Source organism: Nyctereutes procyonoides, unplaced genomic scaffold (genome assembly GCF_905146905.1).
Source record: "Nyctereutes procyonoides isolate TBG_1078 unplaced genomic scaffold, NYPRO_anot_genome, whole genome shotgun sequence".
Classification (NCBI taxonomy): Eukaryota; Metazoa; Chordata; class Mammalia; order Carnivora; family Canidae; genus Nyctereutes; species Nyctereutes procyonoides.
The window spans coordinates 27,660,716-27,687,747 of NW_026575125.1; the positions used below are offsets into that span (position 1 = coordinate 27,660,716).

Sequence of the window (27,032 nt, forward strand, 5' to 3'; positions counted from 1 at the left end):
TTTTACTTCATTTTACTACCTAGAAATTATATATATATATATATATATATATATATATATATATATATCAGTATGTAGAAATACTAAATCAGTAACTGTACAGAGGGAATCAACTCTGTGAATTTTGGAATCAGAGGTATTTCCAAATGATATACTCTTTAAACATTAAAAAAAGTCAGAGATTTACTCTTATGTCGAAAGTGCATAGTACAGTTAGCCATTAATACCATATCATTCAGTATGTAGAGAAAATGCTCATCACTGAGGGAGGGAAATAATCATTGTATTTATTTGCATTCATGTTGAGAAAACTTTTTTTAAGTAAACAAAAATTTCTTGAAGGCAAAGGCAGTGACTACAGTGCATGCAATAGGGCATCTTAAGTAATTGAAAAAATATAAAAGTTGTAAAGAAAAGATATCCTTATGGAAAGACTATTGAATTACTCTTGACATTTAAACCAGAACCAGAAACAAACTGGGAAAGTATTTGGAAAATGTTTTCCTGTGATGAGTCAGGGCACAGTCGCAGTTGGTTAAGGAAGGGTGGTTTTCACCTCATACCTACTAATGGACAAGTTTTCTCATGTACCATTAGAGACTTGATCATGGAAGGGAACAGCTCTCCCTTTGGTAATATGTTTAATCATGATGATAGTATACTTGAGTCATTTGCTTTCAATTCTTTTAGCAAAATTTAAGAGGAGATATCTTCCTACAAATCCCTAATGTTGCTCATCTAATATCAGCCAATAATCAGACATTATTATATTCAAATTTTCTTTTTCAGGGTGGGAATTTTTATATAATGATACCACTAAAATGCAGCCTGTATTATGAAGAAATGTAATTGCATAAAAATATTTCAGAACTTTTCATAAAGAAATATATGTATCTATAAAGTTTTTGTTAAAAAGTTACTTTCCCACTCACAATAATATGACTGAAATGCATCTAAAGAGTTTCTTTTAAATTTATGTTATGGATTAAATGCATAAGCAATACTTAAAACACAAGGTACTAACTAGATAACCTTTTTTACCTTTAATAATATTCAGTGCCTTTGTTTTATGTGAATTTCTACTCAGCTCATAGTAAACATAGAGTTATAATAATAGCTGTATTACTCTAATAGATGCCCTCATACTCAGCCTTATGTTATCAGAGGAGTCATGTGACTTGGCCAATTTCCAATAATTGCAACAAAGGATACAGCTCAAAAATCCCATAGTCTTCTGTAGATTTATGTTACAGGCTAATCATATGTCTTCCATGCCTTTTTCTGTCTTTGGGGTCTGGTGGCATTGCAGTGTACATCCAGCACTGTTGTCTAATGGAAAGATACTAGGGTTTGGAGAAAGAGCACCTGGATTGGAATCTTGCTTTTGCCCTTCACCACCTGCTTTTCTTTAAATTGTCTCAATTAGTCTGTAACCTTGAGAATTAGACGTGACTTGTGTAGATCACTTAGCTTACTTGGTTTTCATTTCTGGAATGGTGTGTATTATTGTAGCTGTTGCTGTTACTGCTGTTTCCAGACCAATATATTGCTTTTTAAAATTTCCATTTAAAATATATATTCAAAGTATGATGAAAATTAAATAAAGGGATTCCCTCTTATATTTTTCATTCTCCTTAGAGAATTACGATTCTAAAAGACACATATAGAGGATGTATTCAAAAGCCGCTATTTCAATAAGTCCTTGTCTCTTAATACAACTGTGCTAACTTTTGTTCTTAATCTTAAAATTACATAGTATAATGATTAGAGTTATGTGAAAAGGATCTTCTATTATAAAGGAGGATAATCACATACCTCATTTTTTCCTACATACTGTTTAATAAGGAAAGTCAAGGAGTAGCTGTGTATTTGCTTCCAGAAATACATACCACACAATGATTTAACTGTGACTGTACTACTTCCTGTTCCACACTCTTTGTTTCCAACGCAGGCAAATGCATCTTCACTTCATCTAAAATCATTTTACTTTCTTGTAGGCGCTGCTCAAAATTGGCTGGCTTCTGGAATAATCGAAACTTCATGGAAACATCCTGCAATTTTTTCTGTAAAGACAATATAAGCACCCATATAATTTTATACCACAAACAATAAGCAGTCATATTTTTGTTAATAGATTTTTCTTTATTCCTGAAGATATACAAGATTAAAAAAAAGGAAAGCAATTTTTTTTCTACTTGTTTAGAACAAAGAATACATACATTTGGGAGAATTCGGTAGTTGTTCCTAATGTGATACTAAATAAAAGGTAATTTATTAACTTATTTTATCCTTAAAATGTATAACCCCCCAAAATCTGTATTATTTATGTATCATGTTGTAGTTTTTAAATAATGCCCTTGATCCTAATTTTTCTAATAATCAAATTGTCTAATACAAACTATATTTTAATACCCAATTAAAACAAGTTCCTTAGTTTATGCAAGAACATGTACCTGTGCCACATCAATTTGGGATAGTACCCTTTGGGCAGTCTCCTTTCCCTGGTTATGTTTCTTCATTTCTTCTAAACTGATCTCATGACTTGTCAAATCCGATTGGATTTTCTGTTGGGAGGACAGCATTATTAGTCAGCATGTTCTGCAGGATATTGCAAAGAATAAGTCACTTTCCAAGAAGATGGAATTCAGGAACTCTCTTAAAGCATTATTACAATATAGCCTCCTTTAAAATGACAATAGTTTTGGGTTTCTTTTTTACTTACCCAAAGTTATCAAAAATGAAACGGCTTATTTCTCTCCTATTTGGGTTATTATGAAAAAGAAATCATCCTTTCAAGTCAGGGATAATGCATAGGTATTTCAGATATTTTCAGAAGGAAATACCTGTTTATATCTAATATGAAAGACAGATACTCCCGTATCTTTGAATTTACACTCAAATCTGACCAAAAACAAGGTAACAAGGTATTTTTCTGTCTGTCTATCTATCTATCTATCTATCTATCTATCTATCATCTATCTATCTATCTATCTCATAGCTAATTGTAACAAGGATAAGATATGAGAAAGTTGCATATGGACAATATTCATTAATAGTGATCTTTACTCAGTCATTCTGTACTATATTTCAGTTAAATTTCAGGGTAATTATGGATTTACAAAAATGAAGTTAAATCTTTTAATTGGCCTTGGTTTTTGTATGTTAGGTTCTTAAGAGCTTCTTAAAGAGACTGATTTTTGAAATTTAAATAAATAGAAAAATTCCTGTATTTTCTATACTGAGGAGACATTTTTGATGGAGTTCTATTCAAAAGTATGTCTCTATTTGACTTGTACACTTCTGAGCCTGCTTCAGGAGTTGGTTAAACCATGTAGTGTGCAGAGAACAAAAGAATAAATTTATGTATTTCTTTCTTCCATTCTTCCAGATCCAGGAAAAATCAGCAAGGTGTCAATTTATTCTAATTTAAATTTTGGTTGCTGTCAGATTATCACAACTAAGTTAGGAAAGAAACTGATTAACCTAGACCACAGTGCCCATAAAATTTCTATGCAAAATAATTTATATAATGAATTTTAGTATAACCTAATTTATACCAACTAAAGTCAATTCCAGTACATATTACTAGAAAATAACATCTGTTTGATTAGTAGTAGTTACCACAGAGAACTACAACCCTGCAATGAGTAGTGTGAATTATCCTAAGAAAATGGGTCAAATGGTGAAGGAGTTACTTAGTTATACAAGGTTATAAATGTAGAGATATGCCTTCATATTATTCTTTAACATACTGACCCTTACAATTATAAAGACTAACGATAAATTACTTAAGTAATTATAATTCTGGCAAAAAATAATTAAGAGCAAAGACTAATGCAAATACATACTATTTTTATTTTTAGTATATATATGTATGTGTGTGTATATATGTGTGTATATATATATATATATATATATATATATATACTTCATTGATTGAATTACTCCCTTATATAAGAAAAAGTGGTATATGCTATTCTCCAGAAACCATAGTTTGGGGGTTAGGGATCCATGTACGTGCATAATAACATTATTCACAAAGTTATAAACACTAAAGTACCTACAAAATTAATGGGAGTGTGCAGGATAGAGAAATACATAACAAGGAAGTTAACAGATGTCATAAAAGACGTGATGTTAAACGGAACTCTGAATAATTAATAGGCATTCCTGGCAGTAGCAGAGGCTTTGTGGGGGGTGGGGGGGTATGATCATGACAATTTAATTGGAAAATGCTCATCCCCTCATAAAAGTAGGCCAATAGCAACTGTGTCCCTGCCATATAAACCTACCCACTCCCAAGTCATAGATGATTAAAAGATGGACAATGCTTGTGCCCAGTTAGGTCCATCAAATTGTCTCTCAGAAGTGATGGGACAAAGTCTGACCAAATTCTATGGGTGCTGAGAATTCTCACATATGCCAGGAGACTGTGCTTATGAAACTCCCAGTTTACAGTGTCAAGTGAGGAATAGTAAAGATTGATGGCTAGAAAGAGAAGATAGAAGTAGATGCAAAAAGAAAGAGAGGTAGAGACAAAAATACTGATTGCTTTCAATCACAGGCTGAAGTAAACGGCATTTTCCAAAGATGGCTGTAACAGCAGTTCCATACTATATGCTCTTCTTACCACTCCCCCATTAAGAGGTAGAGTTTCTTTACCTCTTTAAATCTAGGTTGTCCCTTTGCCTGCCTTGACCAAAAGAAGAGGGCAAAAGTAGTGCTTTGTTAGTTATGGGAGAAGTCCCTAAGAGGACTAGTATCTTCAACTTCTACCTTTTTGGAACACTCACTCTTAAGACATTCCCTCTTGGAACATATCTGGCATGCTTTGAGAAGCCTAAGCCATGTAAAGAAGTGGTGGGTAAGTGTTTCAGTCAAAGATCCCAAGTGAGCTTTAAGCTTGCAACAAACATCAACTGCTAGATATGATTGAGCCATCTTGGATGTCTAGTCCAGCTGAGCTTACATATCACTGCAGTGCTGCCCAACAACTGCCTACAATCACAAAAGAGATCCCAAGAGATAATGATAAATAGCTGGTGCAAGTGACCAAAAAAGCAGTGTGCACCTGTAAAATTAGTATTTATTTCAGTGTACTCAAATGTTAGAGGGCCCTAATGAGGATGAGGAAAGAACCATGGAAAACAGGAATTTAAAAGATATAGAAAAGAAGGAAAGCATCAAAGAAAGAAGAGGAAGAATCCTAGAGAAAGAAAACATCCAGGAAAGAGAAAGGGTATCACTTCAACCAAGTGATATGAGTCTTAAAAATGAGGGAGAAGTCAACAAAATCAAGTTTGAGACATGTCAAATGAGGTAAGTTCTAACAAGTGTACACTAGTTAGTCAATGAGCATTGTAGCTAGAACAGAGTCAGTGGTAAGAGCAGAATTAAGTTTTCCAAGGCTGAAACCTGATTAAAGATCAGGAAACCCTCATCTATAAGTAGTTTAAGTTATTTCTGAAGAATTTTGTCTCTCCACATAATGTAACATGGTCAATGAGACTCAAACACGTATTAAGCCAAGGGATGAGAAAGATTTTTAAAAAACTGAGAAGATAATTGATTTTAAAAACCCTGTGGGAAGCCCGACAGAATGAAGAGAATAATATCAATAATCAATGAAAAATTCTGACAGAAAGACAGCTGCTACTTTTTCAGAAGCCAAAGGCAAGATACAAAGATCATTTTTGATATAGAAAGACAGAAAGGGTTTCTTACTTGATGCTTTCTGTAAATCAGAACAGAAGAGCACTAAGAGAAATCTAAATTTAAATTTCAGGACTCGGGATCCCTGGGTGGCGCAGCGGTTTGGTGCCTGCCTTTGGCCCAGGGCCCGATCCTGGAGACCCGGGATCGAATCCCACATCAGGCTCCTGGTGCATGGAGCCTGCTTCTCCCTCTGCCTGTGTCTCTGCCTCTCTCTCTCTGTGTGTGACTATCATAAATAAATAAAAAATTTAAAAAAAATTAAAAAAAAAGAAATGGAATTCTTTAAAAAAAAATAAAAATAAATTTCAGGACTCTGGAGGCACCTGGGTGGGCTTAGTTAAGCGTCCAACTCTTGATTCTGGCTCAGGTCATGTTCTTAGGCTCATGAGATTGAGTCCTGCTGAGCTCAGCCTCCAGCTCCTTGTTTAGCAGGGAGTCTGCTTTAGATTCTTTCCCTCTCTCTCTCTCTCCCTTTGACTCTCCCCTTGCTCATGCACATGTGTTTGTGTTCTCTCTCTTCTATCTCAAATCAATCAATCTATCTATCTTTACATTTCAGGGCTAGTATTTACCACCTAAGCACCAAAACTTTCTGAAGCTCAATTTTCTCATTTCTACACTAAGGATGATGACAATGAGCCAATAATGAAGCATTGTCAGTAGTCCTGGGAAAATTCTCATGTTTGCAGTAGACAACTACACTGGTCTTGGTAAAAAGATCAGATGCTATGGTGTATGTAAAAATACTTGTTCAAGTTTGCACAAATATTTAGTTGCAAACTGTGTCATTATGTAGTATTTATTTATAAGGAAGAAATTCTTTTGGTATCCAGTGAGGAAGAGAGAGAGAGGGTTGAGGAGGAGTCTAAAGATAAGTGATAGAAATTGCATAGTCACTGTGGAAACTGGGGATGGAAATTGATGAGAAAAAAAATTTAAAAAGATACTCAGAGCAGAGGGACCAAATTATGCATCTGCAACAGGATCTATTTACATGTTTTTAAACACTTTCATTTGTCTAGCACTCAAGGTACATATAGTAGAGGGAAAACTGAATTATACACATATTTCTTTAGCCTTTTATATTAGAATGGCAAGAAAAGAGCACTGAAAGGAATTCGCCATCATCATAACCACCAAAGCAGACATCCATGTCAGCTTATATACCAACAATTCACATATAATGATTTAATCACCTAATCAAACTAAGATGTGTTTATCATCTTCATTCACAAATGAGAGTAGGAATGTTGACTTGTCCAAGGTAACATACTTAGGAAGTAGCAAACTCAATGTCCTCTCAACAACTATACTTCCTCTTAAATTACGATTCCATAATAAATGTATCCTCCATATGGAAATTTGTCAGATGAGAGTTCATCCCATTGTGCATTAATAGTATTTAGTCTATGAATCCAATTCAAGAAACAAGTTCTGCATCTACTACCCAATTCCATATAGTAAGCACAAACTACTGCCCCTATTCTTTTTTGAAATTTAAATTTGATTAGCCAACATCTAGCACATCATTAGTTTCAGATATAGTGTTCAATAATTTATCAGTTGTGTATAACACCCACTGTTCATCCCATTCCGTGTCCTCTTTAATGCCCATTACCCAATTACCTCATACTATCCCTATTCTTAAGGATCCTTTGTTCTAGAAAGATAGAACATAGAGGTATAAATTAAAGTTAAAAAGCAGAAATATAGGGGACCCCTAGGTGGCTCAGTAGTTTAGTGCCTGCCTTTGGCCTAGGGCGTGATGATCGAGTCCCACATTGGGCTTCCTGCATGGAGCCTGCTTCTCCCTCTGCCTGTGTCTCTGCCTCTCTGTCTCTCTCTCTCTCTCACGCTCATGAATAAGTAAAATCTTTTTAAAAAGCAGAAATATATGTAATAATTTAAAAAAATATGCTATGCGATAAAAAAAAGAAGGGATGTACTCATTTCTACTATAGAAGGTAAAATTTTAAGAAATTGGCATAATTTAAATTGCATTTGGCTGAGAAGGGGGCTTGGGAGGGGTAGAAAATAAGAAAATGAGATTGTATTCCAGGCTGTGAGAGCCATGCTACCAGGGATTGGGTTTGGCACATGCAGAGTGCCTCAGAGAAGGAAAAACTAGGTGTGGGTAGAGTAAGAATTACTTTGGAGAGGAGGAATTGGTATGAAGCTATTGAGCCCTTACAAAAGACTCTTCTGTAACTCAGCATTTAATTTTGTATTTCTAATTGGTATAACTATTTCTCCTTATCTTAAAGAATGCCTCCCTGAAACCTGCCTCCTGTAGCCTGGCAATCCAAAACAAAGGCAAGAGAACTTAAGTGATCACCGAAACATGAGTCTTCTGACACTAAATTCCACAATTTCTCAAATAAGCCACCCTGTTGTCATGACTGATAAACAACAGGAACAATGATGTACAAAAACATAACCTACAACTTAATCTTTATTTGTCACCAGGACACGGGAAGGACCATAACATGCGAAAGGGAAGTTTTGCAATTTGGAACTCAATGCAAAGCACTACATGGGCTTTGAGATTCTCAAATTTATATCAAGCTTTTAGACAGAGAGTTAAGAGGCTGAGTGTACTCTTAGAAAGATCACCACTATTAAAATCACTGAAATTGAGAAAACAGTTTTGAACACCATATAAAACTGGAATTTTATTATAATTTACAGACAGCATTTCTAGAAAATTTCTCACATCTATAGAATTGTTCTGCTATGATTAGAGATAAAAATGGCTTTATAAATTAAGTAGATTATGTGATTATGTGAGAAAAAGCGCAGTGAGTAAATATATTTCAAAAATTAAGGGTAAACATCTGTTGTATAGAACATCTCAGAATATTCCTTTGTGATATCAAGAGGAATACAGTTCTTTGGCCAAATTACCCTTTTGCTTTCTCTCTCTGTCTTTAAAAAAAGGTTAGAGGGGGTGCCTGGGTGGCTCAGTTGGTTAACTGTCTGACTCTTGATTTTAGCTCAGGTCATAGTCTCAGGGTCTTAAGGTTGAATCCTGTGTCAGCTCCGCACTGAGCATAGGGCATGCTTAAGAATCATTTTCTCCCTCTCCCTCTGCCCCTCCCACCCCAGCTCTTGTGTCTATACTCTCACTGTTTCTCTCTAAATAACTAAATACAAAAATCCTTTTGCTTTTTTTGTTAGAGTACATCACACAAGTAGATTTGGGAAAACATATCTAATACACTTAATGAATATACTCAGTAACAAGAATTCAATTCATTACTAAAAGTATAAGATAAAAATGGGTATCTATTTTCCTTTCAATTCTACTTTGGGAAGACTGTGTAACATGCATTCACTTTTAATTAGCTCATACCTTTTACAAATTAATTCCACAATTCTTACTTTCAAGTGATAATTCATTTTTAGTTTGTACTTAGGACATAATTCATCACCTACTTTTTTAAATCTCATCAGATTATTATTCTGGAACTACATAATTAAAAATTGTTTATCACTTTAGGGTAAGTTTATTGTGAAATAGAGAAGTGATTTGTTTAAATAACAGTATTATGGAAACTTCCAGGCAGACGGGACGATCTCCTATTTGAAAACTCTTCTAATAAAAAGACGCACACTATATCGTCTTTCCTGACATTATGATCAGACAATGAAAAAGTAATACTATAGAAGAAAACACTGAATGCCCAGGGTCCTGGCATCAAGCCCCACATCAGGCTCCCTACTCAACAGGGAGTCTGCTTATCCCTCTCCCTCTGACCCTTCTCCCCATTTGTGCTCTCTTTCCCTCTCTTTCTGTCTCAAATAAATAAAATCATTAAAAAAGAAAAGTTGTAAAAACACTATAATTTGAGTTCTATTTTCACCTAAGATATACATCTACCAGGATATGGATGAAGACTGTTTGAAGAAAACAAGTTGATCTTGTGAAGTTGTCAGCTTGGATTTATATAAAATCAGTAATTTCCGACAAAAACAGAATGAAAGGAAGTAGCAGATCAGGGCTACTGATTTAGAACATCCATGTACACTGTAATAGAAGTTCTCAGGTTTAATGCCTTTCAGGATCACTAGATTTTTTTTTCTTCACAAAGTGATATAAGGTAAATTATGACATCATGCCATTACCAAGAAAAGACATGTGACAATACTGCAATTATGTTTATAACTAGCACCATACACAGCAAGCAGGAAACAACAATGGGAATAGAAATAACCATTTATCCATTAAAGATGGTAGAGGGCAAATTAGAGAAAAAATAACCAAACTTTAAAGACATTTCCAATATAGTATTTTACCATTAACTGAGAAGAGAGCAGCCCTTTTCACTATGATTTACCTCATTAGACTATTCTCATGTATCAAAGTAATGACAAAATGGCAAGCAAAATGAAGCTGTAGCTATCAAAAGTATTTAAAGAAATAAAGGACACTTTCTATCAAATGATTGTTGGAGTATTTGTGAGGTCAAATAAAGGAAATGATTCCAGAGAAAATAACTAAAATATTCCAGAAAGAAAAAAATTATAAGATGTCATGTGGAGACAATTAATGGAGAAATGTAACACTATTAGATTAGTCATTTTATAACAAATGACAATTCTGAAATTACACCCTCCAGAAGAGGAAATAGCCACAATCAACAGACTCACAAAATTAGAGGAAGAAAATGTACTGAAGGATCTTGGATTATTTGTACTTTTAAAACATTTGGGAAAATGAAAAGAATGCACTAATTATGGTACTGGGCAAAGAATTTTGAAAAGTTTTAGAATATACACTTCAGTATTTCAGTAAGTATAAAAGAGAAAAGAAATTCACAGTTATTTTTTATTATTGTTTGTCAAAAAGATCCTAGAAGTTAGACAAGATAGAAAGCATTTTACCTATAAATTAAGCTCTGTCAAATGGAGAAGTTTTGACTTTTCTCAGGAATATGCAACAGGCCAAAGAGCTTGTTGTATTATAACTACTTAATTAGAGGCTCTTTTCAGGTCTGTGAAGGACACTGGAACCTAGTACATACTTAATAAGTTGAGTATATACATAGCTGTGATCATGTGTGTATATACACACACATAAATATACATATACATGTGTGTGCAAATTTATGCCATAATGGCAAACATTTTATTTTATTTTTTTAAGATTTTATTTATTTATTCATGAGAGACACAGAGAGAGGGAGGCAGAGACACAGGCAGAGGGAGAAGCAGGCTCCACGCAGGGAGCCCAATGCGGGAATCGATCCTAGAATTCCAGGATCACGCCCTGGGCCGAAGGCAGGAGCTAAACCACTGAGCCACCCAGGGATCCCAATGGCAAACATTTTTATATCATCAAAATAAATTTAGCTGTTAACTTAGTTCAATTATAAGTACTTTGGTAGAGCGTTGCGTTAAGAAATTTAAGAAATTAGCTGATTACTATCTTCTATCCCCCTTCTATCACTCTGATAGTAAATTTGAGAAGAGAACCATTTTAAACCAAAAAAAAAAAAGTGAACACTGTGGAATTATTATTCCTTGTAATACATCTGAGAACCAATATTATTCAGTTATAGTAATGATAATGATGCTAATAATAGAACAGTTCATTATACGTCTACATTTTCAAGCAATTATGATTACTTTTCAAATTAGGTAAGTGGAGAGACAAAACTTTGGGAGAAATTTGGAATAGTGCATAGAAATTTGAGGCAGTGTAGTGGCTAAAGGTTAATTTTTTGCTTGATAGAGAGCTAATTATCAAAGTGGAGAAAGAATATCTGAGTTAAAATCCCAGCTTCAGTGAAAATGCTTTGGAAATGGAATCCATTACATATATTCCACTATGAACAACTGAAACATTGTAATATTACTATGCAAGGTCTTATAGTGGACACCAGGATGGTCAATAATAAATATCTTCCATTTAAGTTAATTCTGAGTTTTTAACAAAATTCCTCACATTTCACCCTTGACTATGATTCAAAACAGTGGACTAAAGGAGGAAAAATAAGTGGGAAATATCAGAAAGGGAGACGGAACATGAAAGATTCCTAACTCTGGGAAGCGAACTAGGGGTGGTGGAAGGGGAGGTGGGCGGGGGGTGGGGGTGACTGGGTGGCGGGCACTGAAAGGGCATTTGACGGGATGAGCACTGGGTGTTATTCTGTATGTTGACAAATTGAACACCAATATAAAATAAATTTATTAGAAAACAAAACAAAACAATGGACTGAAAAAAGTTGATGGTAAACTGAAATTACTTTTAGTATATTATTTGGGATATTCTCTATTCCAAAGTATCTTTTAAAATCAACTTTATTGAAGTATAGTTTATCTACCATAGAATTCAATGAATGCAAATTTCAAGAAATTTTAGCTAATTTAGAGTTGTGCAATCATTGTCACAATTTGATTTGTAGGACATTTCTGTAGCTCCCGCAAAAAAACCCATGTGTCTATTTTCAGTAACTCCCTATCCTCATCCCCAGCCTCAATCAATAATCTCGCCTGTTCAAATAGTGTCTTAAGCTTAAATATTTGACTTAGCTACTTCATTAAATTGTTATAATGATTAAAAAAAACACAATGCAGGTGCTTTGAAAATAGTCACCATTCACATGGTACAGTCCTTGAAAGGACTGGAATACATGGAAAAGTCTGGAATATGTACCTCCCATTAATCATTCCTTCTCACGTGAAAAATTTTTATTATGTACTACTCAAAGTGTTTCGAAAGTGTTCCGAAGTTCCAAACCTTGACAGTATCATAAAGCACTATGACAAGATATTGTCACAATACTATTTTTTTGGTCAATACCATTAATTCCCATTTTAAAAAATGGTTCTTGATGATTATGGTAAACATGATTGGTCAACAATTCTTTGATTTTCATCTTTCTTTCCTGCCATTTTACGGCAAGATGGCAAAACCCATTTTGGTTTTGTCCACTTTTTTAAAAAAAAGCTCCTAGCACATTTGTCTGGCATATATTTAGTGACTAAATATGGTAAATCTTTGTGGAATTAAATACATTCATCAAACACTTACTGAGGACCTGCTAGGCAGTCCTGATCTCTTGTACACTGCCCTTTCGTGGGTAGGGAATAGAGGCTGACAGGGAAAACAATAACAATAAAGCTAATATAAAAATAAGCAAGGACATTTCAGATAGTCATAAATACTACAAAGAAACTATAAGAGTGTATGTGATACTGAGTGCTATCTGGGTGTGCATTTTAGATTTATAAATTCACTGTCAGCGATTCTGGGAATAATATCTATTTGTGTAAGAAAAAAACAGGAAAAATAGGTTGAATTTAAATTGCCCCCAAATATTCAGAGTACTTCAAGAGTCTTCACTGTGACCATAGCATAATGTAGCTAGCTTCAAGTTTATATTTAGAATGTGTAGAATTTTTATAACAGGTTGCTGTAATTGAACTGCAGACTTAAGATGTAGACTTTTGAGCTTATAATATGAAAGACATCCATCTCTTTATCATTATACATCCGGTGAGGACAAGATACTGTGCAATTTTTCCAAGTGCAGTCAATGATGTGTAGCACATTTCTAATCTCTTGTAGCTTCTATAACACTTGCTTGCAATTATTTCCCATACTATTAAACTATAAAAATGATAAGAGTCATTCTAATTTTGGGAATAACCAGTTCTATATGGTAGCACACTCAGTGCGGCAGTGTTGGAACAGATTTAAAATTAATCCTATTTACGTTGCTAGGTAAAGAGAAAAGAAAATATTTCTGCCACGCCTACGTGGGGTTTAATATTAGAACTCAAATGTCTGTAATAGATCTCCATATTCTACTTCTATGGTAAAATTATTCCATTATCACATAAATCCTGAATGAATTCTGCTACGAGGGTTTATACTGTCTAATTCATAAATCAGTGAAGTAGGCTATAAAGTTAGACTGTTCTGAGTCGTTTGGCACTCAAATGTGCCTATTTACACTATAAAAGTCTTTTTCATTCTGTAACAAAATCGTAAGCTTAATCTGAGAGACCAAAATCTGCATTTAGAGCTTTATTTTTTTAAGCCATTGATTTTGATAGTTTGGAATGCTTACATTTAAAAATGGCCAAATATATTTAAACTGAGTTACAAGATTTAGCTTCAGTAAACCCAGGAAGACCTCACTTATGAATTGTTTTGATGTATGGAAAATGCAGTCAGCTTAAATTAGCAGCTTTCCTTGGTAAAAAGATCCTTCTTTTCTATTTGTTGACACTAAGTTTTAGCCACATTGCTAATGGGATGGAAAAAGAGATGGAAGGAAGAAATCTGTTCTGCAGTGGACTTGGCAAAATAAAGGAGGACTTTTCTTTGTTGATTATGAGGTCCTCCTTTTTGATGGTAATTTGTTTCCTAAATCACTTTAAATTTTTTTCTCTGAACTCATGCACATAAACCTACTGTGTAGGAGCTAATGTTGCAAAAGGTGGGATCAGGAATCTGCAGGATAAAAGAAACAGAATAGTCGAGCTATTGTGATCACTGCAAGGCAGCCCCACTGCTTCTTGTGATAATCTTAGTGACACCATAATCTTAGTGACACCATAATATTCTCTATAAAGTGTGCGTCATCAATACTTTATGATAGAGAGTATTTAAACAGGTACCCATACTGGATGTTTCTTGCATACCGGTGATTCAAAATAATGAAATTACTGGAATAGGAAAGAAAAAGTACAGACTGAAATATCTTTGTAATTTTAAGAATTACAGACATTAAAGTGGTTATTTGCATATGATTATCACAGCTCCTAAAATGATTCAGAGGCACCTCCAAGCTGACTGGCCCATTAACATATGTGGAATTAGGGGACAAAGAAGAATATAAGAAAACCAGGCCAAGTTCATCTACAAACATCCCTGTTGAAAATTTTATTTGCCTGAATGAATTTACTTCTTCAGGAATTCTCAGCTCTGTTTTCTACCTTCATTCATTTCCCATAAGAATAAGGGGACAATCAACATAAAAGAGAGAGACACCCCAACCGCCTCCCACCGAAATCTTGACAATGTCATAGGTGTATCAAAGAGTGAGTGGTAATAAATGTGATGTGAAGAAAAGATTGTGGAGCGATTCAGCCATTAGTCGAATTTCATTCAAAGTCATTCTCAACCTTTGCCACATGTGAGAATGCTTGGGAGAATTTCCAATAGTTCTAACAACTGAGTCCCCCACAGAAGTTCTGACATGATTGGTGTGGGGTGCACCCTGGGAACTTCAATTTTTCTTCCAGATTTTAGGTGCTAAAACTAAATCTGTGTTTCAGTATGTTCTACAGGACAATTAAGAATTAAAGGGGATCCCTGAGTGGCTCAGTGGTTTAGCGCCTGCCTTTGGCCTAGGCCATGATCCTGGAGTCCCGGGATTGAGTCCTGCATCAGGCTCCTGCATGGAGCCTGCTTCTCCCTCTGCCTGTGTCTCTGCCTCTCTCTCTCTCTCTCTCTCTCTCTCTCTCTCTCTCTCTCTCGAACAACAACAAAAAAGTAAATAACTTTACATATGCTATGTGTTTCTTTGCAGTTATATAATCTTATGATCTTATACTGTAAAATTGTTTTGAGGAAACACACATTGATTTATATATTTTAATCATAATATTTTCAAAATAGTACTTAAGTTTGATTTCTGTACATAGACGAAAAATTTCTCTATCTAGAAGAGTTCCTCCCATTTGCTTTATTCTATTTGAAACAATAAGACATCATCTTAATTTTGTACTTTGATAAATATCTCACTTTAAATGGCCTGGCATTGGGCAGCTGATGCTATGGTCTTATAAGATTTTGGTTTGTTCCAGTGTTACTGATTGAAATAAAAATACTTTGGTCACCGTATGCTCTAATATCCTTGCAGTAATATGTAGTCTTATTGTCTAAAAAGTTAGGTTTTATTCCTATGAGCTCATGTTACTAAATAAAACAGTAATTATTTTTAATCTGATTTAGAATCGGAAGGCCCAGTTCTGTAATCATGACAGGTAACTGATCAATTAACATGAGGAGGCAGCGGGGAGCTCATTTCTGTCTTACAGTATTAAACGCGAATGGAATGCAAGGACCCATTTTGATCTACATCTACTTTTATAAATAAAAGTTTATACCTGTTAGAAAGTTATACACATTGCATATATGTTCTTAATACTGAGAATTTGTTATCTCCAAGAATCTCAATCTTAAAAGGCAGAAAAAGAAGGCTCTAGGAAAATTTTAATTTAGTAGTAAAACTACCAATGTACCACACGGTGGAGTCAGACATCCACAAATCTATGTGGCCAGGGTATGACAGGAAATCTGAGCACATTATTTAAGATGACCAAATACAGTACTGGCATTCATTTTGTCTGGCTTCTTGATGATACACTAAAACAAGTACTCAGTTTCTGAAAAGGGAAAGCTAAGTTGCCCTGATCTTTTAATTAACAATGAACTTTGATAGAAATTTAAAGAAACAAGTTGTTTTGTATTAATACCAACCATTAAACTTAGATCCCATGATATACACTTAGAAAAGTGTCATTTTGGTGGCATTCTCAGTGGCTTCTTTGTCTGATAAATGCTGGTTACATTCTTACTTCATAGACAAACTCTTTACTCTCTGCTTGTTTCTTTCAAGAGAGTTTCAAATTGAGCTTCAGGAAATGTAATCCTTGAAGTAAATCTGGGTACCTGATAACTCTGTTCCAAAAAACAATTAACTTTCTGTCATCTTAAAATAAAATCTTGGAGAAGAATGTTTCAATAGCTTTCAGATGCCCTGCATCTTCCAATATTATATATTACCAGTTGCGGAATTCAAAGTCAAGAATTATCTTGCAAATGCAGCTGCAACCAGAAATGCATGGAAAATGGATTTGAGCTTGTTAGTGCTCTAGCATCCCTTTTTTCAAGTAGATTTGAAATTTCTTAATTGACATATGTGCTGTTATTTGCAATTATTTTGAACTATTATAATTAAAAACATTTTTACTACAGCTTTTTTATGAGAAAACCAAACAAAACACTTTATATTGTATTAAAAACTAGTATATTATATTCATGTTTATGGAATCCTGCATTAATATCTACAACCTTTTCAACTAAACAAGGTTGGGTTTTTTTACCCTAAAAGCTCACATTTGGTTCTAAGACAATAATAGCTATTGCCTATCTCATACTTTCATATTGCTACTTATACTTTCATTCTATGAGTCTTAAAAACTATATATTTTATAGTACAAATCCCCAGTTTTAATATTTAATATTTATGCTATTCAAAATTTCCCTTAGTTTTATTCATACATTTATGAGCAGTCTTTAGTCAAACATTCCTCCAATGTATATCACTGAATTAAAGAAATAATTCTATTCTGCCTTTAGTTTAGAATCATGTATCTTTTCTCAACCCAATAATAATTTCCCATTCCTGTCATGCATTTTTCTAAAGCCTGCCTATAAAATTTTCTATGGTATAGTCTTAGGAATAGTTAATGGTCAAGCACTGGACTAATGTAAACTTGAAGAAATGCATATAGCAGGAAGCTTAAAATCCTCAACAGTGTTCGCCATTATCCTCCCATTTACTATTTACACTTGTCCCAGTGAAAAACTATCATAAAGATTCTGTCATCAGGATTCCCCAAACTACACTTTCTTCATCCCCTGTCGGAATGGTCAATGAGGAACTCCTCTGCCCTGAAATTTGTAAGCCTATCAAAACCACCTGTACTCTGCCCCATGTTTTCAAGGACTTTCTTAGTCAAACTTTGACAATATGGTAAACTACCTCATGCTGTTGTGTACAATGATGCTCTGGGCAACAATTTAAACTATGATTCAGTGCACTATGATTGCACTGTAACGATGACCTATAAATCCAATACTTAATCCAAAAATTCATTTTAAAATGAAAACATTCAGGCATCTCCAACAATTAGTGAGGAGAGGGCCTTTGGGATGGGTAGATAACCTTCCATTGCCCCTCACATCAAAATGCACTGGTCTGAGTTATCCTTGGTTATTGGGCTCATAATATGTACCTATGATTTGAAAAATAGCTACATTACCTTACTATCAGAAAATCCCAAAGATGTTGAAATAAATAATACTTATAGTTTACATATATTTAAATGTTATTAAAAACAGAACTACTGCACTAAAAATATACTTCCCAAGGTGAAAGTTAATTTAGATATAGCCTAAATTTATTAAGTACAGAATCAACTTAGATTTATTTTCATTACTATCTTAACTCTCATTCTAAAAAAACTGGTTTAGCACATTTCATAATCTGGATGAACAGAGTGGGATCTATGAGTAAATGTGATTATATATGGTATGATTGTTAGCAATAAAATGCACATTTATATCTCAAAATTTTTGTTTTCAACTACTTACAACACATTACAAGTAGAATAATAGAGATCATACGACTTATGATTCCAAGATAACAAAGATAAGTTGATAATAAATTATTTGAGACTGCATTTTTAGTGTCACCCTAAAAAGATATTCTTTACAATTTATATTCTTAAGGTTTTCCCTATAGCTCAAGTATAATTTGAAAATATTGATTAACAGCAGATTTCCATATGCTATTCCCCCTGCCTTTTAAGGGTCTCTATTTCAAATTCCTCCATTATATACTTTTAAAAATAAGTATTAGAGTACTATCCCAGAGCTCTTTTCCCCTCTTACCTCCAAACAGTCAAATCAGTAAATCAAATAACCTCCATACAACTACTTGAATAAACTGTAACTAGAAATTCAGCAATCTCCTGTTCTGGTAATGCACCAGGTAATGGTAGCTCATTCTCAGTCTACTTGCCTGGGCTTCCTGAGGCATCTGAGCTGCATCCACTTTGTCAGCAATATAAGCTGCCAACTGCTTGTCAATGGAAGAGAGAGACTCCTGAATTAAGTGCAAGGATTTTTCGATCTCCTGGGCCGACTGGATACTCTGCTCAAGCAACTTTTGCCTCCTCACAGCCTACAGAAAAGAAGGAAGAAGGAAGTGGTTAAATGTTCACTCGCAATACTTTTCCTGCGATCCTGCCACAAAGTAAATGAATATTCTAGATTCTGCCACAATCACCTTCTTGTAAGATAGATTTCGCAGCTTCCTGCCACTCATGCAGCCCTGCTTATAAACATAAAAATAAGAATAAGAAAGAAGAATTAGCCCACAGAACCACAGGATCAGGAATCTCTGCAGGACCAAACCACAGAATTAGGTACATCAAGGGAAGAGACTGGAAGAAAACAGTAGCAAAATTGTCTCAGTCATTGCAATCTGTTGTTCTCAGGCTGAACACTCCTCCTGATCTCATTATATAGTTCAAGAGATTTGGTTTACTTAGAATAGGGTCATCGTCATCACAATCCAATTCAAGATGGATAATCCACTTCCACCACGGAGACACATATACAATCTGTTCAGAATCAGCTCCTTTCAAAGAGAGAATTTCAGATAACCATCTGGTTATGGATTTATTTTAAATACGAGTCCTACCAGTTTTGCATGGGGTCTCTCCCATTTTCTTTCAGAATTTGGATTATGGAAATAACTTGTACATTTGGATCTGTGTTAGTGCTGAAGTGGAACAAATAATAAGTAATCATAATACAGCTGCAATTAATCTTGATTGTTACTATAGGTATGATTAGGATAATTTAACACTTTCCAAATATAAATAGCATGCTGGGCAGTTTGCAGTCTCCCTTCAAGGATCTGTTCACCTTTAGAAGAAAAGTTCTACAAGTGAGAACTGGGACAAGTAACTTACTGAGAATTCCTTAAGTTATGCATCATATCAAGTATTTTTTTTTTTATTATATGATGTGTGGCCATGATTATCTGGTATAAGAGAACTATCCTTCCCACAGACCATGACCAGGGTTTTAAAAAAGATCCTGCCTGTGATGAGTGCAGCATAATACAGAGTTGTCACATCACTATGTTGTACAAGTGAAACTAATGTAATGCTGTATGTCAACTATACTTCAATAAAATATTTTTAAAAAGAATATATAGTGGGCTCTTCAGCTTAAAATGTACTAGAGATGCCATTATTTTCTAATGAAGCCAATCTGGAACACAGCAGTACTCAACTATGAATAAAGCTAAAAGAGCTGGAAGTCTCACACTACGACAGGAGTGGGAGGGCATTCTTGGTATTTCTACCTGTACCGGAAATCTTCCTCAGGAGTTTGCCTTAGGCTTTCCTTTCTTTTCATTCCACCCACACTTCTAGTTTCAGTTAGCTTTCTTTTGCACACAATTCTCAATTCTGTGTCTCCAGTCCAGATTTCCCCCTCAAGCTCCACACATGCATAATGTATTCCCCTATTTGACAATTCTACTTGGACATCCCATAGCAACAAAACAACAGCATGACCGAATATGGACATATTCTGTTCCCCCTTCTCACTTACTTCCCACCTCGTCAACTTGCTTTTGCTCTTTTTCTGTATTTTTTCCCTATTTCAGTGGCTTGCAATTATTCATTGCCTTTATTAGGCATAATTCTGCTGGATATACCATCTTCCTCTACCATGTCCTTCACCATTTTATGTTTACTCAATCAATTCCGAATTCTTTATTCTACCTCCTAATATTTCTTGATTCCATCCTTCTCTCCCCCTCCTCACTGTCATTTCTCTAGTTGAGGTCACTACCATCTCTTGCCTCAAATACAGTACAGGCTCTTGGCTGGTATCCTACCTTATCATTACCCATCTGCAGCACAGCTATAGTGTGTTCTTTCTCAAATGAAATGATGACACTCTGCTTAAAATTCTCTAATGAGTATTTATTTTCCTGAGAATAAATGCAGTACTCCTTAATATGGCTTTAAAAAGTCCCTTCATAGTCCTTGCTGGACATAGTCCTTGCTCAAGCTACAGAGAAATTTTATTTTTCATTCTCCAGCATACACTATGACCCTCTTGATAGTTGGCCTTAAGCCTGCTAATCCTTTTTCTTTGAACAATTCCACCCCATCTTCCTTTAATTGGCTAATTTACCTTTACCCTTTAACTCTTACCTTGGAAGTGCAGACATCTCCCTCACCAGGTGGCTGTCCCTGACACCCCATGTTCTCTCTTGTACTTTGTATTTCTAGCTTAGTATGTATCACCCCATATTGCAATTTCCCATTAATTTTTGCCTCTGTTTTAGATTTTAAGTGCCAATGAAATTAGAGACTATGGCTGTCTTGTTCATTGCTCAATACCAGCTCCTAGAAAAAATACTTCTGTTCATGACTGAATGAATGGTGTAACAAGGATTTTTAGTGGGGAAAACAGAGAAGCATTCAAGTAGTCAAAAAAGGGATTTACCTAAGAAATTGGGAAAAAGGTCACTACCACTCAGACAGACATGTCCTTTGGAGAAATGCCCTTTCTGTTTGTGGCATTTTTTTTTCTTTTGGGGGAGGGTGTTTTTATTTTGGTATGTTGTGTGTGTGTGCTTGGAATTAAAAGTATCAGAACAGGAAAAAAATAAAAATAAATAAAAGTATCAGCCTAGGATGGCATATTATTTACAGGTAACTTTAATCTACTTCTGTTAAAATACTTGATTCAAATAAGTGACAAAGATCTTGGCCTGTAATCTTATTCAAATGCAGTTTCCCCTTTCTTCAGTCAAAATCTCAACAAGAAGTTACTTCACATCATAACTCAGTTAACAGTGCTCATGGCTATAATCAGAGCTGTCTGTGTTGTACAAGAGAACGTCTGTAGCCTAGCCAGACTTTCTCCAGAGAAATGGATCCCTAATGATAAAATTTCACCATTGTGACAGGTGGCTGGAGAAACCTTCCAATCGCAGCATGTAGTAACTGCCTACTCAGGCATTGTTGAAATCGGGTCCTTTATCTGACTAAAGGCAAAAACAGCCCACTCTCCTGCACCTATCTGTAGAATTTTAATATAATTGAATTGGATATAATACAGCATAATGTTAAACCACATATCTAGCCTCAAAATTATATTTAGAAATCTAACCTTTTCTATTCATGAGATTCTATGGATTGAAAGAAATGAAATGACCCAAGAGCTAATGGCAGAGTTGACCTTGGGTAGGATGGTTCTTTGCCTGGCCTGGCAGTCAGTAAGAGAGACTGATTTACATGGATTCTTTGATTATCTCAGGGAGTGAAAAGACCTGATGTCAATCAAAGCTTGCAGAATTCTTTGAACTAATCATGGTATAAGCTGACTTCTATTTCTAAACATCTTGTTAGGCAAACCCCGATGGGGGGCCAGGCCTGTGGATTTTCTAGGACCCTCTGGCCACTTGACCTATGCTATATCTCATTGAACAGTGTTGGTAGGCAGTCCCAAACCAGACTTAAATTTCTGTTGTTGGTCCAGAATACACCTTAAGTATTGTTTTAAAATGTTATATCCTGTCTTCAGCTAACTCTCTTATAAGGAAGATGAATTATACAGCTAGATAAAAACAGGAAATATGAGGAGAGTTACAAAGACATTGAGAGGCTGGCCATCAACAGTAAAAATACAAAAATAAAAAAGGGAAATCCTAATTATGGTTTCCAAGGAAAAAGCATAATGATAAAATTTTTATTTGGATTTTCAGAAAAATTCAAGAAAAATTAAGTTAATCAACATACATGATAATATATTATTATTTCCTCAAAGTGCTCTATAAAAATCAAAATCTGAGTGATTTTTGTTGGCAATGGAAGGTTGCCTCCACAGCGACTGTTTCTTACATTCCTATTTTTTAAAATAATAAACTTTGTGCCCCAATACTACAAACATTTATATCAGAGAGCAACATGGCTAAGAAATTGTGGAAGAATGAATTTTTCATTCTGGAAAAATAAATTTATCATGTGACATAAAAAATGAGAATTTTAACCAAAATAAATGTATTTAAGCATGAATGAATGGAGGCTTGAAAATAGGAAAAAAAATTATACACATTATCCCAATAACTTTTTACAAATCATCATTCATTAAAGAAGCTGTATGTCCTCACTAAATTTATTAAAGTCACTATAAAATATAATCATTTTTATTTCATTTAGCAAGCAATGGGTAACTTCATGATTGCAAATGAATTAGGAATGTGGGTATTTTCACTATTAACATAGGATATTCTGAGATAATTATTATAAAGACACATTTCCCTTACAGTTGAGCTTTCTAGCCAGCAGCAAATGCTGATTAAACATATAATATTTTGCATAATTGAACTGTACACATAGTCTCTCACTATAGGAAGATAACAACCAAATCAGAAAAAAAAAATCTAGTAGAATGCAAGGGTACAATTTTCAGTCTAAGAAAGAAAGGAGAAAAACAAATCTACACTGTATGAGTTTTAAAAATGCCAGAAAAGTGTTTCTGTCCAAAATTCCCTATCCCATACTGATGGAATTCTTCTCTTGGTTGCACTCTCAACCAATTAAAAATATATATATATGTATATATATATGTATTACAAAGAAAAGTTTTGCTAAAATAGAAATTCCTGAGAAATTTAATTCACTATATAGCATGAGTTTAGTCTGAGGCCACAAAAATAATTTTCTTTCAGTATTTGTGGGATCTAGGATTGGGAATGGGAGAGATTTTGTCATTATTTTGTTTCTTCTTTTAGGAGTATGTGTTATTGTTTTACTTTATTTGCTTTTGCTTTTTGGCAGAAAACTAGGGAAAGGCTTTTGATGCCTGGATATGATTGTGGAAGACCAGGTGAGTAGAGGAGATTTTCATCAGGAAGCCCTTTGCTGTGGCATCCCTTGTGGAGGGGTTTCAAAGTGATACGAGGCTTGTGGAATGGAAAGCATGAGTGTGCAAAATATATACTTTAATGTCTTAGCATCTTTCACAACCTTCTTTTTTTAAATCCAATTATTAATATAATTGGATATAAAATATAATATATAAATAAATATCCCTTGGTTGTTTATTAATGCACCAGGCCAAGGAAGGTCTCAGTTTTCCTTTGTAAATTGCACAATAGATCCAGGCCTAACATTGTAAAATTTATCCTTTCTTTAGCCCCAGCTAAAAAAAAAAAAAAAAAAAGGATTCTTTTTAGTGGGCTGGGATTTTGAGAGACACTTGACTTTTCAGAAGTTCAGACTGGGGATTTTCTCAAGAACTGCAGATTGTTGCCCATTCTGCTTCAATTTATGGAAAATAAACAAACAAAAAACTTCAGGCTCTGTGCTGACAAATTACCTAGGGATTCTCTAAACTGTATTCATTCAGATGCAGACAAGTAAAACAGTCTGACTTTCATCATTGTTTTATCTTCTTTCCCTAAGTAATGAGATCTACCAGCCATTGTTCAATTAGGCCTCATTTCCTCAAGTGATTTTAGTAGTAGATAAACTCAGAAAACTATTTCTCAAATTCTGAGGCAAGTAAAAGCAGCTACAAATTCTTTAAGTTTCTGCTTGGGGGAGAACATTAATTGTCCCCACTTTGAATGCCACTATCTTGCACAAAAGAAAACAATAACGAGTTAAATATTTTTCTCTTGGACAGTGACTGGAGGGTGGGAATCCTTAAGAGAGGTGCTAAAACCAAATCATATTCCTGAGGCTCTTCAGAAACTAACGTGGAGACCAAAGAGAGGCCACTAATCTGCATTATTTAACAGCTTCCCCTCACTGCACACACAGACTGTCCTTAACCAGCGTTCTGTTTTCTGGAGTCTCAAGCTCAGTGCATAGTAAATTAATGCAACTATTTCCTTTTAGTTTTTCTTTGTCACCTGTTAAGAGGTTGTAATTTGTTCAAATACCAAGTAATAAGAATACTCCATTTGACTGAATTATTTTGGTGAATTATTTGAGAGCATTTTTTTATTGAAGTGCAGTTGATACACAATGTTACGTTAGTTTCAGGGGTACAACACAGTGATTTGACAAGTCTGTACATACACTATGCTGTGCTCCCCACAAGTGTAGCTACCATCTTTCACCATACAACACTATTACAATACCATTTTCCTATGCTGTGCCTTCTGTTCCCATGACTTATTTATTGCATAACTGGAAGCATGTATCTCCCTTTCCTCTCCATCCATTTTGATTAGCTGTTTCCTCACTCTTATGCAACTTATGAGCTATTCTGAAGCTCCATTACTATGGTCATGACCACAATACACTCTGCTACCTTAGAATTGTGGCTATAGTCTTGAATTGAAAACAGTGTGTCCTAAGTTCCTCTCATTCTAAGAGAGAAATAATAACCTTTTCTCAAAAATCTTTATAGGGGAGGTGGGAAATCTGGCTCTTTCTTCATTTCTCCACCAAGGCTTGCTTACTCTAAAACTCCACAAAGATTTTGAAGGGAATCATAGTCAGGCTGAATCCATGGCCCAGTATGATGGCATCTTCCATTAACCCCTCAATGAGGAATAAAAAGTGGTACTTCAACCTTCCTGCCCCAAGCAAGCAAGGGAAGCTCCAAGACTATTACTCGAAGAGTCTGGGAGTCCAAAGCAAATAGTTGACATCTAATTATCAAGTTGGACTCTGCTTATGCAGTTCAGTGTTTTATTTGCTTTCTATGCCTACCTAAGTATAAAAGAAATTGCAAATTATGGCAAAATAAAGGGAGGGAGCAGCCTGTACTTCCTAAATCTTGGTGTGGCAGAAACATTTCCATAGGTCAAGTAGACACTGAAAAAGGCAGCCATGTTTGAGTTGTCTAGCAGAAACACTGCTTAAGGAGCAAGAGTACTCCATATTGAAGAGGCTTGAAGATATTTTCACTAAGCATGTTTTTCTTGAAGAATTTGGAAGACAGAAGAGCTTTTATAAGACCACTTGACAAGCCTACACTTGCACCCTCCAAAAAGCCAATGCTTATGTCCTTGTTATATAAAATACATGAACACCACATAAATGCTAGTTATAGGAGACACTTGTTGACCTTCCTTCAGTCCTACTTCTCAGGCCAATGGAGAATAATGGGACCCAGATGGGGTAGGGGAAAGTGATGGTGGTATAGAGAGAAAACTGACCACTCTCCCCTTTTACTGCAGGTCACGTAGGCTATAGTTTAAACTTTAAATGAAAACAGTAGAGAACGTTAAACTGAATATAAGATTGAAATTTTAAGCTGTACTAAGCTGGCTTTAACTTTTTAATTTCACAGAGCCTGGAAAGCAATGGGATCTATTCAGGATACCAGTAAGAAAGATGAAATAACCACCAGCTTGAAGCAAAATATTTCATGTTTCTCTCCTACCTGGTTCCAACTATACAGCAAACTACTATCATAGCCAATGAATTCAGCACTTGATAAACTGAAGTTGAAACAGAGGAAAAAAGATGGATACAAGAAACAGCTAGAATGCAGTCCAGGGAAAGTAGGAAATGGTTTTTGGAAGGCATAAGGAAATAGGTAATGAAGGGCATAGGAACTATTTTTGAAACTCCGAGAATTATGGTAGCATGGCATGATGAGAAGGCTTATAAAGATATAGCAATGCCTTTGTCTTATACAACTGCCAGCAAATTGCACATTTTGTATCTATCTAGCAAGGTTCCAAGTATGGACTACTGCTGCTATCAAATGTAACACTTTGCCTACTGATGAATAATTTCAGTGAATAGCCAGTTAAACTTCCTGAAGGATATTTTTAAGGTCTGTAAGGAGGCATGCCATGGCATAAAAATGCCAGGAATTATTTAAGGACTCCTAGGAATGTTCTATCCGTCTCACAAACACGTTCTTTCAACTTCAGTTGTTTAGAACTGATTGGAGGGCAACCTCAAAGAAACTGAAATTTAAGGTACACCCTAGGCCTCACTGTAGACTCAGAACTCTTTAGGGTTGATAAGAAATAAACATTTCATTCTTCATGATTTTGTATGATGAAAGGAAAATAATAGATCCTCACAGAGTTGCATATAACATTTCTCGATGGTTAGGTGTGCTTTCAGCAGGCTGAGGAAATGCTTTTTTTTTTTTTTTTGAGGAAATGCTTTTTAAGAGGAATTCAGGTAGTATTTTCCACAGAGAATTAAACGGAGATTTAAAAAATAAAGCAGAGGGGGAAGAAGACAATTTATATCAGGAAGGATAATTTACACCTGCTAACTGCTTCAGCAACCATCAAAAGCTTCACTTTTTTGCATTTTTGTTTTCAAATTAGTCCTACTTTTTCCTAAAGACAGGAGATCCCACAGAGTGTTCTTTGGACAAGAAAGACCAACAATTTTTTTTTTAAGACCAACAAAATTAAAACAAAAAAACTGTGTTGATCTAAGCCACTCCAGATATAACTCTTGTGGAGTCCTGCGACAATTAGCTTCTGTAG

General features: G+C 34.9%; 1 protein-coding gene across 6 annotated transcripts in view; it reads right to left on the minus strand.

Moving 5' to 3' along the window:
- DMD (dystrophin) overlaps positions 1 to 27,032 on the minus strand; it is a 2,039,779-nt gene that overhangs the window by 1,228,164 nt on the left and 784,583 nt on the right. For all 6 annotated transcript variants that reach the window (XM_055339022.1, XM_055339018.1, XM_055339021.1 and 3 more), the window contains 3 exons: positions 18,543 to 18,704; positions 2,454 to 2,564; positions 1,890 to 2,063 (listed from right to left, as the gene is read on the minus strand). In XM_055339022.1, coding sequence (XP_055194997.1) covers positions 1,890 to 2,063; positions 2,454 to 2,564; positions 18,543 to 18,704 — 447 coding nt within the window. The remainder of the gene's footprint in view (positions 1 to 1,889; positions 2,064 to 2,453; positions 2,565 to 18,542; positions 18,705 to 27,032) is intronic.